The 13,459-nt window shown below is 34.6% G+C and overlaps 2 protein-coding genes across 2 annotated transcripts; one reads left to right on the forward strand and one right to left on the reverse strand.

Moving 5' to 3' along the window:
• Positions 1-7,994, reverse strand: LOC128670877 (glutamine synthetase 2 cytoplasmic-like). Its single transcript, XM_053746893.1, has 9 exons — positions 7,898-7,994; positions 7,654-7,719; positions 6,826-6,999; positions 5,235-5,396; positions 4,282-4,495; positions 3,698-3,774; positions 2,777-2,957; positions 1,186-1,325; positions 1-356 (listed from the first exon to the last, which is right to left on the reverse strand). Exons 2-9 carry the CDS (start codon positions 7,688-7,690, stop codon positions 208-210), a joined length of 1,134 nt encoding a protein of 377 aa, XP_053602868.1. The 5' UTR covers positions 7,691-7,719; positions 7,898-7,994; the 3' UTR covers positions 1-207.
• A 1,024-nt stretch (positions 7,995-9,018) lies between these two features.
• On the forward strand, positions 9,019-13,030 carry LOC128670876 (uncharacterized). Its single transcript, XM_053746891.1, has 6 exons — positions 9,019-10,666; positions 10,904-11,129; positions 11,206-11,335; positions 11,420-11,521; positions 11,950-12,091; positions 12,736-13,030. The coding sequence occupies exons 1-6, from the start codon at positions 9,212-9,214 to the stop codon at positions 12,856-12,858; spliced, it is 2,178 nt and encodes a 725-aa protein (XP_053602866.1). The 5' UTR covers positions 9,019-9,211; the 3' UTR covers positions 12,859-13,030.
• The last annotated feature ends 429 nt before the right edge of the window (positions 13,031-13,459 follow it).

A 13,459-nucleotide genomic window follows, 5' to 3' on the forward strand; every position in this document is an offset into this window, starting at 1 on the left:
TAAAAATCAAACTTTTGTATTTCGCTTAGTCTTTAGTATCTAAGTATTATGAAAAAAATATTATTGCTGAGCCAGTTTAATTAACAACAACAATAAGACTAATATAGAAAAAAGAATGAAGCAGAATAAACACTTTATACAAATTGATCAATTTACAAAACGTCTATTATATTCTGAGCTCCGGTTGACACAAGCCATCGTAACATATTATTCATCGAATATGCAAGTTCTAAGTACGATAGATATGACTCTGTAGGGGTCTGCATTGGCGGCCGGTCGTCGATCCTCTAGGTATCCCTTCTTGTCTTCGGAGACTTGCCTGGGGATCCTAACGCAGCAACTCCTATTTGCGACACCTGGACATTACCGCCATGTTTTAACTAAGTATTTAACTTCTACACCGCTTGCTGATAAAATATCATATTGTAATCTGACACATATACTAACTTCTACATATATGTGTCTGAAATGATGTCAGTTAGCCCTGTTCAACACTTTTGAAACACTATCTGATATATTATCAGCAAGAGGCGAAAAACGCCTGTAATGTAGCATAGAAATAAAATTCAGGTTGAATATTAATATACCACCCTATCGCTGTGAATAATCTTTCAGTTTTTTCAGTTTTTTCAGAAGGTTTACTGTTAGAGAATGCTTTTAGCATTAAATCCGCCTTTTGTACCATTTAGAAAGGTAAGTTTGAATAAATAAATATATAAAATACTCTCACAAACGACTATGAGATGTTTTATATCAAAAGTCAATTTATAAACAATTTATAGCTTACATTTCTAGGAATTGTGAATTTCGAGTAACGGTCATCAATAATTTGGGTATTGTTTTATTGTAAAGATCGAAATTCAGACGTATACTTGGACAAAGACAATCAAATAAAGAATCAATCAATCAGAATTTGAATAATCACCAATTGATCGCTGCGTATTATGGCCGCGACCATTTCTCACATTTTTATTTAATTGCTACGACTTAGCTTGATTTTAGTGATTTTTTTGTGCTTTTACAACAATTGGCACCCCCATAAACAATCTCACCCCTTTATAATACGTTCATTTGCAGAAAACCTAACCAAATTTCAAGTCAGCGCCTTCAGCGTTGTCATCTTAGCCTTTATTATCCCAATCAGTATCCGGTATTACATATAGTCAGCTATACATATACAGGTACCTGCAGTGAAGTCCCTGATATGGGGCATCCCATTCTTGCCGGTGAGCCGCCTGGCGTTGTCCGCACCGTTATTGGCATCATATTCGTTGATGTGAGCACCGTGCCGACGAGCCAGCTTATCAATCGCTCGTTCAATAACCCTAAAAATAATAATATTAAACTAAAAAATAAAATATCTATTAACGTGTGGCAGAATCTATGAAGCTACTCTTACTATGGTACTTTTTAAAAAATCTTAAGAAGTAACGAAATATACGAAAAGAATTTTTAAGTTAGAATCCAGTATTAACTTCACAACATCTGCAAAAAAAATAGTTTCCTATTAAAAGAGATTTCCTTGAAGATAACCAAGTACATTTATTTGTACAGTTATATTTATCATAATAAAATAAAAGTATTTCTTACCAGAAATTCTTGGTACTAAAGTAAACAATATGATAGGAGCTAAATAAACAAACAAGTGACGGAATAGACAGTCCTAATATTGTGTACCCATGATATTCAATTGTTATAAAATGGTTGTTTTTCAAGAGAATTGATAAATTATTGTTTCATGACTTGAGGTTCTACATAAACATAAGTTGAAAGACAACTAGAAACTTTCTGTAAGGATGCCTATATATCCATTTTCATCCATGACTATATTATATGGACGACAATTCACATAAAGTAAATTCTATTATAACTGTCAAGCTAATAGTTCCAGATTTAAACAATAACAAAGAAACAAAACAAAAGTAGAGACACCTATCATTTGAAATAAAAATACAAAATAAATTTAGTACCTATTCTGATTGTGGTTTCTACGATTGGTGCCAGACGCTTAATAGTTTAATTAAGACTACCTAGATTTAATACAACTTGTTGAATACAAGTTGAAGCCAATACTTATATATTTTTTTACTTATCTACATTTAAAAATTAATTCAGTTTTCAAGATTCGATTTAAGTTATCCTTTAGGTACTTGCAGTTGAATTGCAAAATAGTTTCTAGATTGTGTTGCAATTGCGGATCTCTTGTTCAGAGTATTTCCAGTTTTATTAAAGTTTAAAACTACCTATCCATTTTATTTTTCTACTAAACGGCTTTGGACTGCAGCCAGAATATAGAGTTATATTTTCAATATTATTGCGTTTATAAGAGCCTACTTGACATTTTCCACACCTTTCCAATTTCGTCTATTCCAAGAATGTTCGTATATTCCACGATTGTACGAATAGAGCTCATCCCTGTAGTTTATTTATAACATTCAATAATAATCTTGTGAAGTTCAAACTCCTATTGAAAATTTGCTAAGGTAGTCCAGTAGGTAGTAGTATTAAGTAGAAGTTTACTAACAAAATCCTCTCTTCTCGGAGGAGAAATATAGTATCTTTGAATAGCCACTCAAACACAGGCTGTGCTGAAGGCTGAATTAAGTACTATAACGTGCTGGTTTTCCTAGACTAACAAAGCATCAGAAATCAAAGAAAACGTAAAAAATTTCTTCTTTCATGTCCTTGGAAGATAATTAACAGTAGAGCGGCTACCGTGTCATATAAAGAAGTCCAGCTGAACCAATAAAAAACAAAGTCAGCTACAATAACTTACAAAATCCCGTCGTCTTCTCTCATGTCTTTTGAGGAGAAGTAGCAGAAAGTGGCATTGCCGGGCCAGTCGGGTACGGGCTGGGGGTCGAAGTTGGCGACGGTGCCGTACTCCTCCGCCAGTCGCGCCAATATGTAGCGCGCCATCCACAGGTCATCCGCAGCGCGAATACCCGGATTTGGTCCTACCTATAATAAATAATTTATTTCAGTCAATAACTATATCGTGTTAGTTGGGTATAAATCTTAAAAGGTGTGTTAGTCAATTAAATTGTACAGCAAAATATCAATTAATTTTTTTACTAATAAAAATCAACACAAATCATTTCATAAAAAATATGCAAACCACCAGAAATACCGATCAATGCACAATTTCGTTCCGTGCCACTGATCACATAAGTAACGTAATAAAATTTATTCAGATGTTAGGTACATCGAATATCTACTGAAAAATAACTATAATAGAAGTGGTCGAAAAGATTATCGTAAAGATCCAGGAATTTATTTTTTAACTATCGCAATTAAATGTTAATTACTGTGATAGTTAAAAATAAATGAAAATGTTTTAAAGTACCTTAACAATGATTTGTCAAAATTAAATAAATACATCATTTAAATGACATTTCAAACCATTTTTTTTGGTATTTCATCAACTTAGTATTGCGCATTTGTAGATTGCAAGAACCTTTGTGGAAAATTCTTGACAGTAAAGAATGAAACTAGTTTCCGTTGCAGGAAACAATTCGTTTTCTATTTACGAATCCATTTAACTGCATTTTTATTTTCAAAGCTCATAACTGAATTTTTCTTACAGTTCAAACATAAAATAGCAATAAGGATTGCAATCTTAACGTTTCATAAAAAATTTTTAGGTAAGTATTTTCGATTCAGTTCAGTTTTTTTAGTATTGTGTAAATATTTGTACCTACCTGGAAATTCCATTGAGAGGGCGTCGTTCCTGGATTTATTCCATTCAAACTAATTCCCGCATACAGGCAACACCTAGGCAACAAGAAACAGAGATAAATCTTAATAATATTAAAATTGGGAAAGTTTAAAAGTGTGTGATAGGGTGAGCTTGTTTGTCACTCGAATTTGATGTTATTACTCTAATACACAAATTGACGGTATTAGACGGGTTTCGATGATAATTGGTGCACGGATAGATTGTAATGTGGAATAGCATAGTGTACTTTGTTTTTAAAAAATCTCCAGGATGAAGATATTTTTCACTTTTTGATTAGAAGTTAAATACATCTGTAAATAGATAAGTCTACTTTTAATAATTTATTTCTAAAAGTATGAACCCTTTCGTTTTTATGCCAGATAAGAAATAAATAAAATGACCATTATCATATTTGTGTAAGTAAATATTTTCTTGTTTATCTCTTTAAAAATTTGCTACAGCTTTACCAGAGCATTAAGTGGTTTACAAAGAATATAGCGTCCATTTCCTATTTACCCTTTTTTGTAGTTCACTATGCGAACACCCAAACGCATTTAAATTACCTGTAAAAGGCTTCCATCAGGTCCCTAGCTACAATTTTATTGGCGCCGATAGCACAATAGTAGGGGCCAGGCGGGGCGGGGAATCCTCCGGCGGGCCAGCCCAGGGGGCGGCCGTCCGTGGTGGTCAGGAAGAACTCCTGGTTGAACCCGAACCAGGGCTCCTCAACGTCAGCCTTCTCGGTGAGCATCACGCAGTTTTTACGAAAGTTTGATGCTACCAATTGAAAAGTTTGGTAAATACTCAAAAATAATATCAAACCAGCTGCAGCAGTAGTAACTGCTGCACTATATACATAAGACAGCAACACATTTGCAATGCTACTTTTTTGTATTACGCGTTGGACAGCTCAAACATCACTTATCTTGAAAGCGATAAAAAAAGGCCCTAAGTTCAATTCAACTGACCATCGCAAAATTCGAAAAAAGTAGCATTGGAAAAGCGTTACTGTCATGTGAAACAATACATGGGTACAGGTTATATGTTCCATTCCGACGCTTGCATAAAGATCTTGTATGAACGAGACTTCGAATAAAATAAAAATATATTGTTATACCAATCACCAACGCGAAAAAATGTAATTTGACAAAAATTGTGGACTGCTAAGACTAAACAAATATTTATTCAGCAAAGCCACGACACGATGCCGCGCCTAAATTATTCCTTGCAAGAAAATTCTCCATTCCAAATGAAAAAAATGTTTTCGAGCTTCGTGTTTACAAAGATAAAGAGGTTACTTCTTGTATTTGTAACCAATTAGACTTTATTTTGTAAATATCTAACAATATTTCCTGTCTTCAAAGTACATTTATATAAAATGTTGGGCGTAGATTAAAACATTAAACTAAATTAAATGTTTTAAAAATTTTATGCATGACTAGACGATACGCCCTATTTGTTGGTTGGAGAAAATTGATTAATTAAATATTGTATTCAACCCTAATTGTATACTAACGAGTCGGTTGGTAATTGTGTGTGTAGGTGTCAGCCAGGGCCATGATGTGGCTGCCTCGTCGGAACGGGTCGTGGTAAATCTTCTCGGGGAAAATAAACGTGTCTGAATTATCCGGATTGGCTTGCCCAGTGTTGCTGCCGTCGAAGTACCAAATCGGTAGATCTGAAAGACGTATTTGAATAAACGATACCTATGAAATTGGCTTTATTTGTAGTCTTCACATATTATGTGGAGACTACATTTCTTATTATCTTTCACGGGTAAAGGTACCTTATAGTAAATATTTAATTAAGCATATAGATACTGTAATCTGCTACTATTAATACTATTCTAATGATAAATAAACATCTATATAGTACTTTCACACGTACTTTAAGTTTACTTAGTTAGCTACGTATTCAGTATTATGCTTATTATATATTCCTTCATGAGAAATGATATCCTAACAATCTCTACACCTTTCTCTAACAAGTAATAATTCTCAGTTTCCTAAGCCGGATTGGGTGAAAATTTTTAAGGGCTTTTTTATTTTAGGGTAGGTTTAGATTAGATTATCTTATTAATTACTTAGTTACATAGGCTTAGATTTATCTTATTAATTACTATTCGTTTGAGAAATTCAATCGTATTCAGCTGTAATCCAGCCACGGTTTGCGACTGTGAAAAATAAATCATTTTTCGTATGGCTCCTCTGACGGTTTCAGCAAAGGTGAAATACGAAACTGGTCCGATGTGACGTTGATGGAGATTTATTTCAGTGTATTTTCCTTGTTATTCTCACGACAGGACCCATCTCTTTCAATTTATTTTAAGGGGTGTATTTTTATGATTTTACCCCCGTTGAACTAAATTCATCAACATCCTCTTCAAACACAATATTTATTAAAAAATCGCAGTCAATCGTTTGGGCTCAACGTGCAACGGCAGAAAAATAGGGAAAAAAATAGTAACACATTCCTCAACGAACGAAGATACTAGGAACGCAAATACTAAAAATGCATTCCAAGATAAAACTTTCTTTAGAGACGAACTATCTAAGAACAGTTGCTTAAGAGGTAAATTAATTTGTCTGCGTAAGTTATTCACAAGAGAGAGTAAGCAAGGTATTTCATTTAAAAATATCGATGCTAAAAATCATCAACAAAGACAAGAGAGATCGTTGCATTCAGTGATCGATAAAAATAATCTCTGTGCTATAAACCGTTGAGTTCTCTCGTTGAGAGTCGTCGCGAGTACTCCACCTGGTCACGCCATGGTTTTAGTAAGTACTTCGTATATACCTACCGACTGATTCCATGGGTCACGCTTGTGTTGTATTTTGTATTAAGCTGTCATTGTCACACAAGTCAATATCTAATGACATTACGTACGGTTGCCGCCTTTTTTTACTGTGATTCTTGAGACTGCAGCCGAGACGGCTATCTAAGCTATATTTATGGATGTCCAGTATCTATAGATAATGTTTTTTACTTTAATAAATAAAAGGTTACACAGTGCTGCAATAAGTGCAGTTTTATTTACAGTCCCATAATACGCTTATCATAATAATTCTATTGTTCCCTATCAGCTGCCTAAATACAAATGGCCGTACCTTTTATGGTCTTTGGGACAAAATCGAACGTCCTGTCTTTGGACCTGAGGTTTATCCCGGTGCCGTCCACCCACACGTAGCTGGCCAGGACGCACTCGCACGGGACCTCCAGGTCCTCGTACTTCCGCATGGCTGCCTTGTTCAGAGCAATTGGAGTCGAATTCATTGTCACGCCTAAAACAATGTAAAAATCACAGTAGAGTACATCTTAGTAGCCACATGACTCCTAACACAGTTGCTTAAATCCGCTTATTTTTTCCACAAACCAATGTAATGGCTAAAACTGCCTGTGCCAGGTTTGAGTCCTACTCGTGCCACATGGGTTTGTATACCAATCTGATTCATGTAATAATAGTTTCCATTGACCACCACTTACTTCCGGTGAAGGAAAACATCGTGAGGAAAGCTGCAATCTGGTTGATTATAGGTTTAACTTGTATGTAAGATAGAGAAACTCATGAGGTACATGACTATAAAGAGAGATCAATAAATAATAAACATAAGGACAAATCACACAGATTGAACTAGCCCTAAATTAAGATAGAGACTTGTGTTATGGGATACTAACTCAAGGATAGTATATTTTATAACAAATACATATATAGATAAACATCCAAGATCCGGGTCAATCAGAAAAAGATAATTTTCCATCATAACCCGAACGGGGATCGAACTCGGGCCTCACGGTTCAGTGGTAAGCACTTTACCACTGTGCCACCGAGGTCGACATTATTCTTCAATCATCGATACTATTCTTTATCAAAGTCTGCCTGACATTTCTAAAACTCACTAGGAAGAGTATCAGTAGGTATTGGTACAAGATATTACCTTCTGGTTTGTAGTTGGTGTATGGAATATCACTCATAATATTTCACGACGCAAGATATGTGGATACTGGAAAAGAAAACTAAACGGATGTATAAATGTTTATAAACTACAATTTATATAGAAATATCGATTTAACAGCAAATAGCAGTAGATGACCTATTTGCTGACAAGCTACGGCGAAAGATGCTTAATGAAGAAATCGCGCCCCGAGCTACGAAAAACATAGTATAAATGTGTTAAATACCTTTATTTCTTTCTAAATATCCCTATAACAAAAATTTTGTATGACAAAAAATATACTAACAAATGCCAAATGCAAATGTCAACTTGAATAATTAGGAAAAAACTAAAAGTACAAAAAGGCTTTATTTATTGCATTTTCAAGAAGATACAATTCAAGATAGACGAATCCTGGCAGAGATGGATTTACACCCAATATTTTCCCAATGTCGTCCGGAATATTTCGGCGCGAAATCCATCGTTTAGTTGAAGTTGCGACGGACTTTTGTAGAATAAGCTGGGGTAAATACTGGGTGCATTATCTAATAGATCCAGCTAATTTGATATTAGACCAGGAACTACACTACCGGACGACACGTAGTCTAATATATAACTATTTAAATAAATCGAGAAAACTGGGATACAAACAAATCACAGATTTGTTATTATTATTATGTTTCTCCTTTTAAAAATTCACGGCACTAAGTCCGGTCCTTTCAGAGGCTTGCGTGGGGATACAGATCCAACACTTTATTATTATTGTTATTTATTTGCGAAGCAAATAAACGCATTTGCATTTATGATGACAAGAAGACGTTAAGGTTCGTTAAAGGCGGGATTAAGAAATTTCAATACAGTATATTTTAAAGATTATTACAAGTTTAAGTAAAGTTACCTCATAAATCATAAACCGGCTATAGTCCGAAGACATAAGCATAACTTGAGTTATGCTTAAATGTCAGTGCTATAATCATGAAAAATATGTAAAAAAAGCTCAGTTTTAATATAGGGACTCCATGGCCTCTTTTTAGATTTTCGTATCTCAAATATTAAAAAGTACCATTTTTTGTCCGTCTGTTGGAACACTTCCTTCCAGGTTAGAATGTTGGAAGACTTCCAAGGAATACTACATAGTTCCAAGGAATTAATTCTAATAATTCGTTTCCTAAGAATACGAGTTATAAAAAACACACATATAGATACATTACATAATATGTATTCTTATATCTGTGTAAATAAATAAAGATTTTTTTTCTCTATGTCCTATGTATACTTCTCAGTGCCATTCATTTATTGTATTTTCTTGGCCATGGAATTAGTAGGTACCATGGATTTAGTAAGTACTTTGCGTACCTACTAACTCTTGGCTCTCTTGGACTCAGAGATAAGGCCGCGCGCGTTGCCTAAATCTATGCTTAATCCAAGCATACACACGGATTCCATTCGGCTGTATACTTTGACAGTGCTAAAATTTCAATCAAAAGGTGTGATTATGTAGCTTTTGCTGTTTAATTTTTATTATTACTTTTTCCAATATTAATTAACAATAAATTTAAAAATGTTTTTATTTTTAATAACAGCTGAAATATTTATTGTAGCAGTGATGAATTTATCGGCAAATTGTTTACCTAGTGGAGCATTTAAAAACTCCAGGCGACAAGGTCGAGGGATTTTTGGACCTGAACCTAAATCACTTGAAAATCTTGATAACACCTCAGTCTATAGTAATGATACTACTGATAATACAGACAAAACTACTGATACAACTGGAATGTTTACCATAAAGACAAAGAAAAAGTGGCAAGTAGGAAGAGTAAGCCGAAAGCAATATGAAATAGTTAATATGATATGGAGAAAAACTAAAGTATTTCTTGATACAGAGTCTAGGTCAACTACTACTACTAGTTCTTCTACCACTACTACCACCTCTACTTGGAACAATGATATTAAGACATATTTGACTAAACGGTCAACCAACAAAAACTCTGAAACCTATCGAAACAAACCAACGGAAAGTTACATAGAATTTTATTATTTAGATGAAATCGATGGTCCGAGATTAGACCAGGAAAACCATTCTTCACAATTAAATTCCGAATATATCAGAAATCGCCCACAAAATTCGTTGAAAAAAATTGAATCACTTATAACCCTTTCTCCAGTCCTAGCGTTTCACGTAAACATTTCACCTCGAACAAAGCATGCAGTAGTTCCAAATACAGCCTCTTATAAGACATCAAGCGCATTTAGAGATCATCATATTAAGAGACTCGCCTACCCTTTTCTTTATAGTAACAATTACAAGCATTCATTGTTATGGGACACATTAAATTATGAAAATAGTACTTCAAAAATAAAACGCCGTCGGTCACAAAATTTAGAAGTAGTAGACGATTATAAAGATGAAACGTGTCCACTCTCAACACAATCTACAACAGAAAGCGCGACAACTACAAATACTCCTAATATTGTCACCGAGAGTTATTCAAATGAGATAGCTTCAACATTAAACGATAGAATAAAATTTTTTGAAATATATGATCGGCAAACTGAAAATGACTTAGATATGTTTTGTGATGTAAATCAAAACACTGAACAGAACCAGAACAATAGTCTCCAAGATGAACATAACGTTGAAAAACTTTCACTAGAACATGTTGATATAAATAGTGGTCATGACAAAAACATTCCTAAATATTTAGCTAAGAAACATATCAATAAAAACGAATATATAAGTAAAGAAGAGGAGAAACTAGAAAATAAAGTAAATGTCAAAAGATTATCGCAAACTATGACATTTTCGAAAACATTACTACCACAGAAAACAAATACCAAAAGTTCATCTCCAATGATAGAAGACTACATTGCGCAGATAAAATTAACTACTTCTATGTATCCGTTAAATACAAAACGAAGTGAATCAACTGAACATAAATCATATGTTGATATGAGTAAAATTGCTTCGTGGTCTCGTTATCCTTTTGCGGCAGTTTATGTGTATGAGCCATCTCAGGTCTGTATATCGCTTTATTGCTTTCAAAGATAATATTTATACTATTTTTTTCTTTATCTAAAAAATATAAACAATGGTTGACTGATTACCAAGCAAACGACAAAGGGTGGGCACAGTATTATATTAAAAAACCATTTACCCACGGCTTCACCCGCATCTTTTTCCCACGGGCACAGTATTTTATATTAAAAAAAAATATTTCCCTTTCAAGTTGATTCTTATCCGCAATTTTTTTAGATACTCTGTGATGCAGCAGCGGTAAGCCAGCATTGGCTAATCACTGCTGGGTCTTGCTTGTCGCGGCAGCATCGTCGCGAGCCATCATTGGAAGGTCGGTCTGCCTTTATCACGTACTGTGGGGCCACGTGGAGGCAGCCAGAACGGATTGCTTACGTTAAATACACTCTTGTTCATCCTAAATTCAACCTTAAAGATAGAAGACGACAGTTTCTTTACAATATTGGTATGTATAATGTAGTTTTCATTTATTCCTTAAGATAAGACAACTCATACCCACTTAACACTAATAAAACTTTTAGGTGCTATTCAAGTAGTGGGCAATATGATGTCCGCGTGTCCTGGTTGGGCACCTATAACAGTGATGGGTCATCAGTTCACGACACATCCAGAAGGAGCTATAGGTACAGCAGTTGGTTGGGGTTTAGACAGGTAACTATTGAAATGATTATCAGAATAAAATTATGTGAACAGAAATTATGTGTTCTTAATATTGTGTTTCTTTTCGAATAATAGATATGCCTCAAAATATCCAGAAAGTGAAATACCAACACATCCTTTGATGGAATACAATGACATACTTCACTCCAACCATTGTCCTGGAAATATTGGATACAAGTAAGTATAAAAAAAATTTAGTAAAATTATTTATTTTACAAATAAAACCATAGGGTTACTTCACCTTACCTTAAAACGTAAAAATTTAACACTTCGTTGTCAAGATTTTTTTTCTCAAAAACGAGGTATCAAGTTGAAATCTATAATATACACCAGAAAATTTTTAACTGTATTAAAATCCCTTGAAGTCAATATGAAAATTGCATATTTTGCTATCTCACAAGGGATTTTGAATCCCATAAGGGAACTACTCCCCGTTGACCTACTACTGTAGGTGAAGTTACGTAAGAAGTAAAGGATTATAAGGCAGATAAAGGAAAAATCTGAAAATAGTAAGTTCATAACGAAATAAAATCGAATTTTACAATTTAAGAGTTGGATTTGGCCGAAGATATAGTAAGCTTATAGAAGCACAATCTTGGTTACAGTGAAGCGAAGTTAGTTGAGCCGCTGCACGTTATGAAAAATGTGTACTGTCTTTCATTGCCACCGTACAACAAAGAGGAATCAGATCCTGTCCACGGCAGCCTTCTTTTGATTGGAGGAAAGCTCCTTGCTCTGTATTTACAGGTATATGCCTCAATATATTGCGTGCTAATGGTCTGGCAACCACCGTACCGTGTCGGAGAGGAGACACAGAAGGAAAATAACATAGCCATGAACTGTTAGGAAATCGATAGACGATTCCAAGTCAAAAAAGGAACGAAGTAACACCACAGTCACAACTACTTCATTTATAATCACAAATAAATAAGAACGAATTAACACAACCATCACATCAAAAGGGACACGACCGCACTGCACGACGACAGAGCTAAGACTGGTCATTACAACGCTCGCATGTTCGCTTTATAGTCAATGCACAGGTGGGGTGACTATAGGTGACACTTTACCGATGAATGTAATACGAGCCTTTTGTAATACGAGCTGTTTTATTGACAATACGGTACCTAGCTATAATAGAATAAAAACCTTTACACTTCATTTCCTATTTACTATCTGTCTCTTTCTTGTATTGTATTGTTGTGTTGTTAAATAAATAAATAAAATGTCAATAAAGTTAACATTGCGTCACACAAATACTTACAGTGTCAAATATTTACTATTACGAAGTCTGACTGAGTGATCCGTAAAACTCGGCCACATAAACAGAGAAATTGAGTATTTTTCATTGTTTTTGTTTTGTGTGTCAAAGAGTTTTTTACTGTGTCCAGGAGGAGCGTCGTGGCTGGGGAGAGCAGTCTGCGCAGTACACAGGTGTTTGGCGCTTGATCCCCTGGATCGTTGAAGTGGCCAAGGAACCCGAAGACATTGACGCCTTCCCAGCCGATATCTGAACTTCCATCTTGACAATAGAATACGAATAATATTTTAGTTAGTTTTACCGGTGTTTGTATTAGTCTCGGTTTTTTGAGTGTTTTTGTTTTAGATCATTTGTTTTTGTAAATGTTTGTTATCGAAAATTTTATACTAAAATTTTAATACAGAAGTATTTATTCCAACAGTTGATTCCAAGTTTTACTTCTTTATCCGCGCCAAAGAATTTATAATACTTAACTAAAATGTTCTTAAATCTGTGACTAAAATACTTACGAATGTACGACGACCTCGGTGGCGCAGTGGTAAAGTTCTTGCCACTGAACCAAGAGGTCCTGGGTTCGATCCCCGTTTGGGCCATGATGGAAAATGATCTTTTTCTGATTGGCCCGGGTCTTGGATGTTTATCTATATATGTATTTGTTATAAATATTATCGTTGAGTTAATATCCCATAACACAAGTGTCGAACTTACTTTGGGGCTAGCTCAATCTGTGTGATTTGTCCTAATTTAATGACCAAAGCGGTAACTATACTTGGTTATAGCTACTTTTTTCTTGCCTATGACACTAAAGTTTGCTAGAAAAGTATGGCTACAATAATATCGCAATGTAAAAATGT

This window comes from Plodia interpunctella, chromosome 6 (genome assembly GCF_027563975.2).
Source record: "Plodia interpunctella isolate USDA-ARS_2022_Savannah chromosome 6, ilPloInte3.2, whole genome shotgun sequence".
In the NCBI taxonomy this organism is placed as follows: Eukaryota; Metazoa; Arthropoda; class Insecta; order Lepidoptera; family Pyralidae; genus Plodia; species Plodia interpunctella.

Excerpts from the sequence above, each read along its gene's own strand:
- LOC128670877 (XM_053746893.1), bottom strand. The coding sequence starts at position 7,690 with ATGAGTGATATTCCATACACCAACTACAAACCAGAAG. Across the intron at positions 5,397-6,825 it reads TGTCCCAAAGACCATAAAAG|ATCTACCGATTTGGTACTTC; the intron begins GTACGGCCATTT and ends TACGTCTTTCAG. Across the intron at positions 4,496-5,234 it reads ACACAATTACCAACCGACTC|CATCAAACTTTCGTAAAAAC; the intron begins GTTAGTATACAA and ends TTCAATTGGTAG.
- LOC128670876 (XM_053746891.1), top strand. The coding sequence starts at position 9,212 with ATGTTTTTATTTTTAATAACAGCTGAAATATTTATTGTAGCAGTGATG. Across the intron at positions 11,130-11,205 it reads ACAGTTTCTTTACAATATTG|GTGCTATTCAAGTAGTGGGC; the intron begins GTATGTATAATG and ends TAAAACTTTTAG. Across the intron at positions 12,092-12,735 it reads TCCTTGCTCTGTATTTACAG|GAGGAGCGTCGTGGCTGGGG; the intron begins GTATATGCCTCA and ends TACTGTGTCCAG.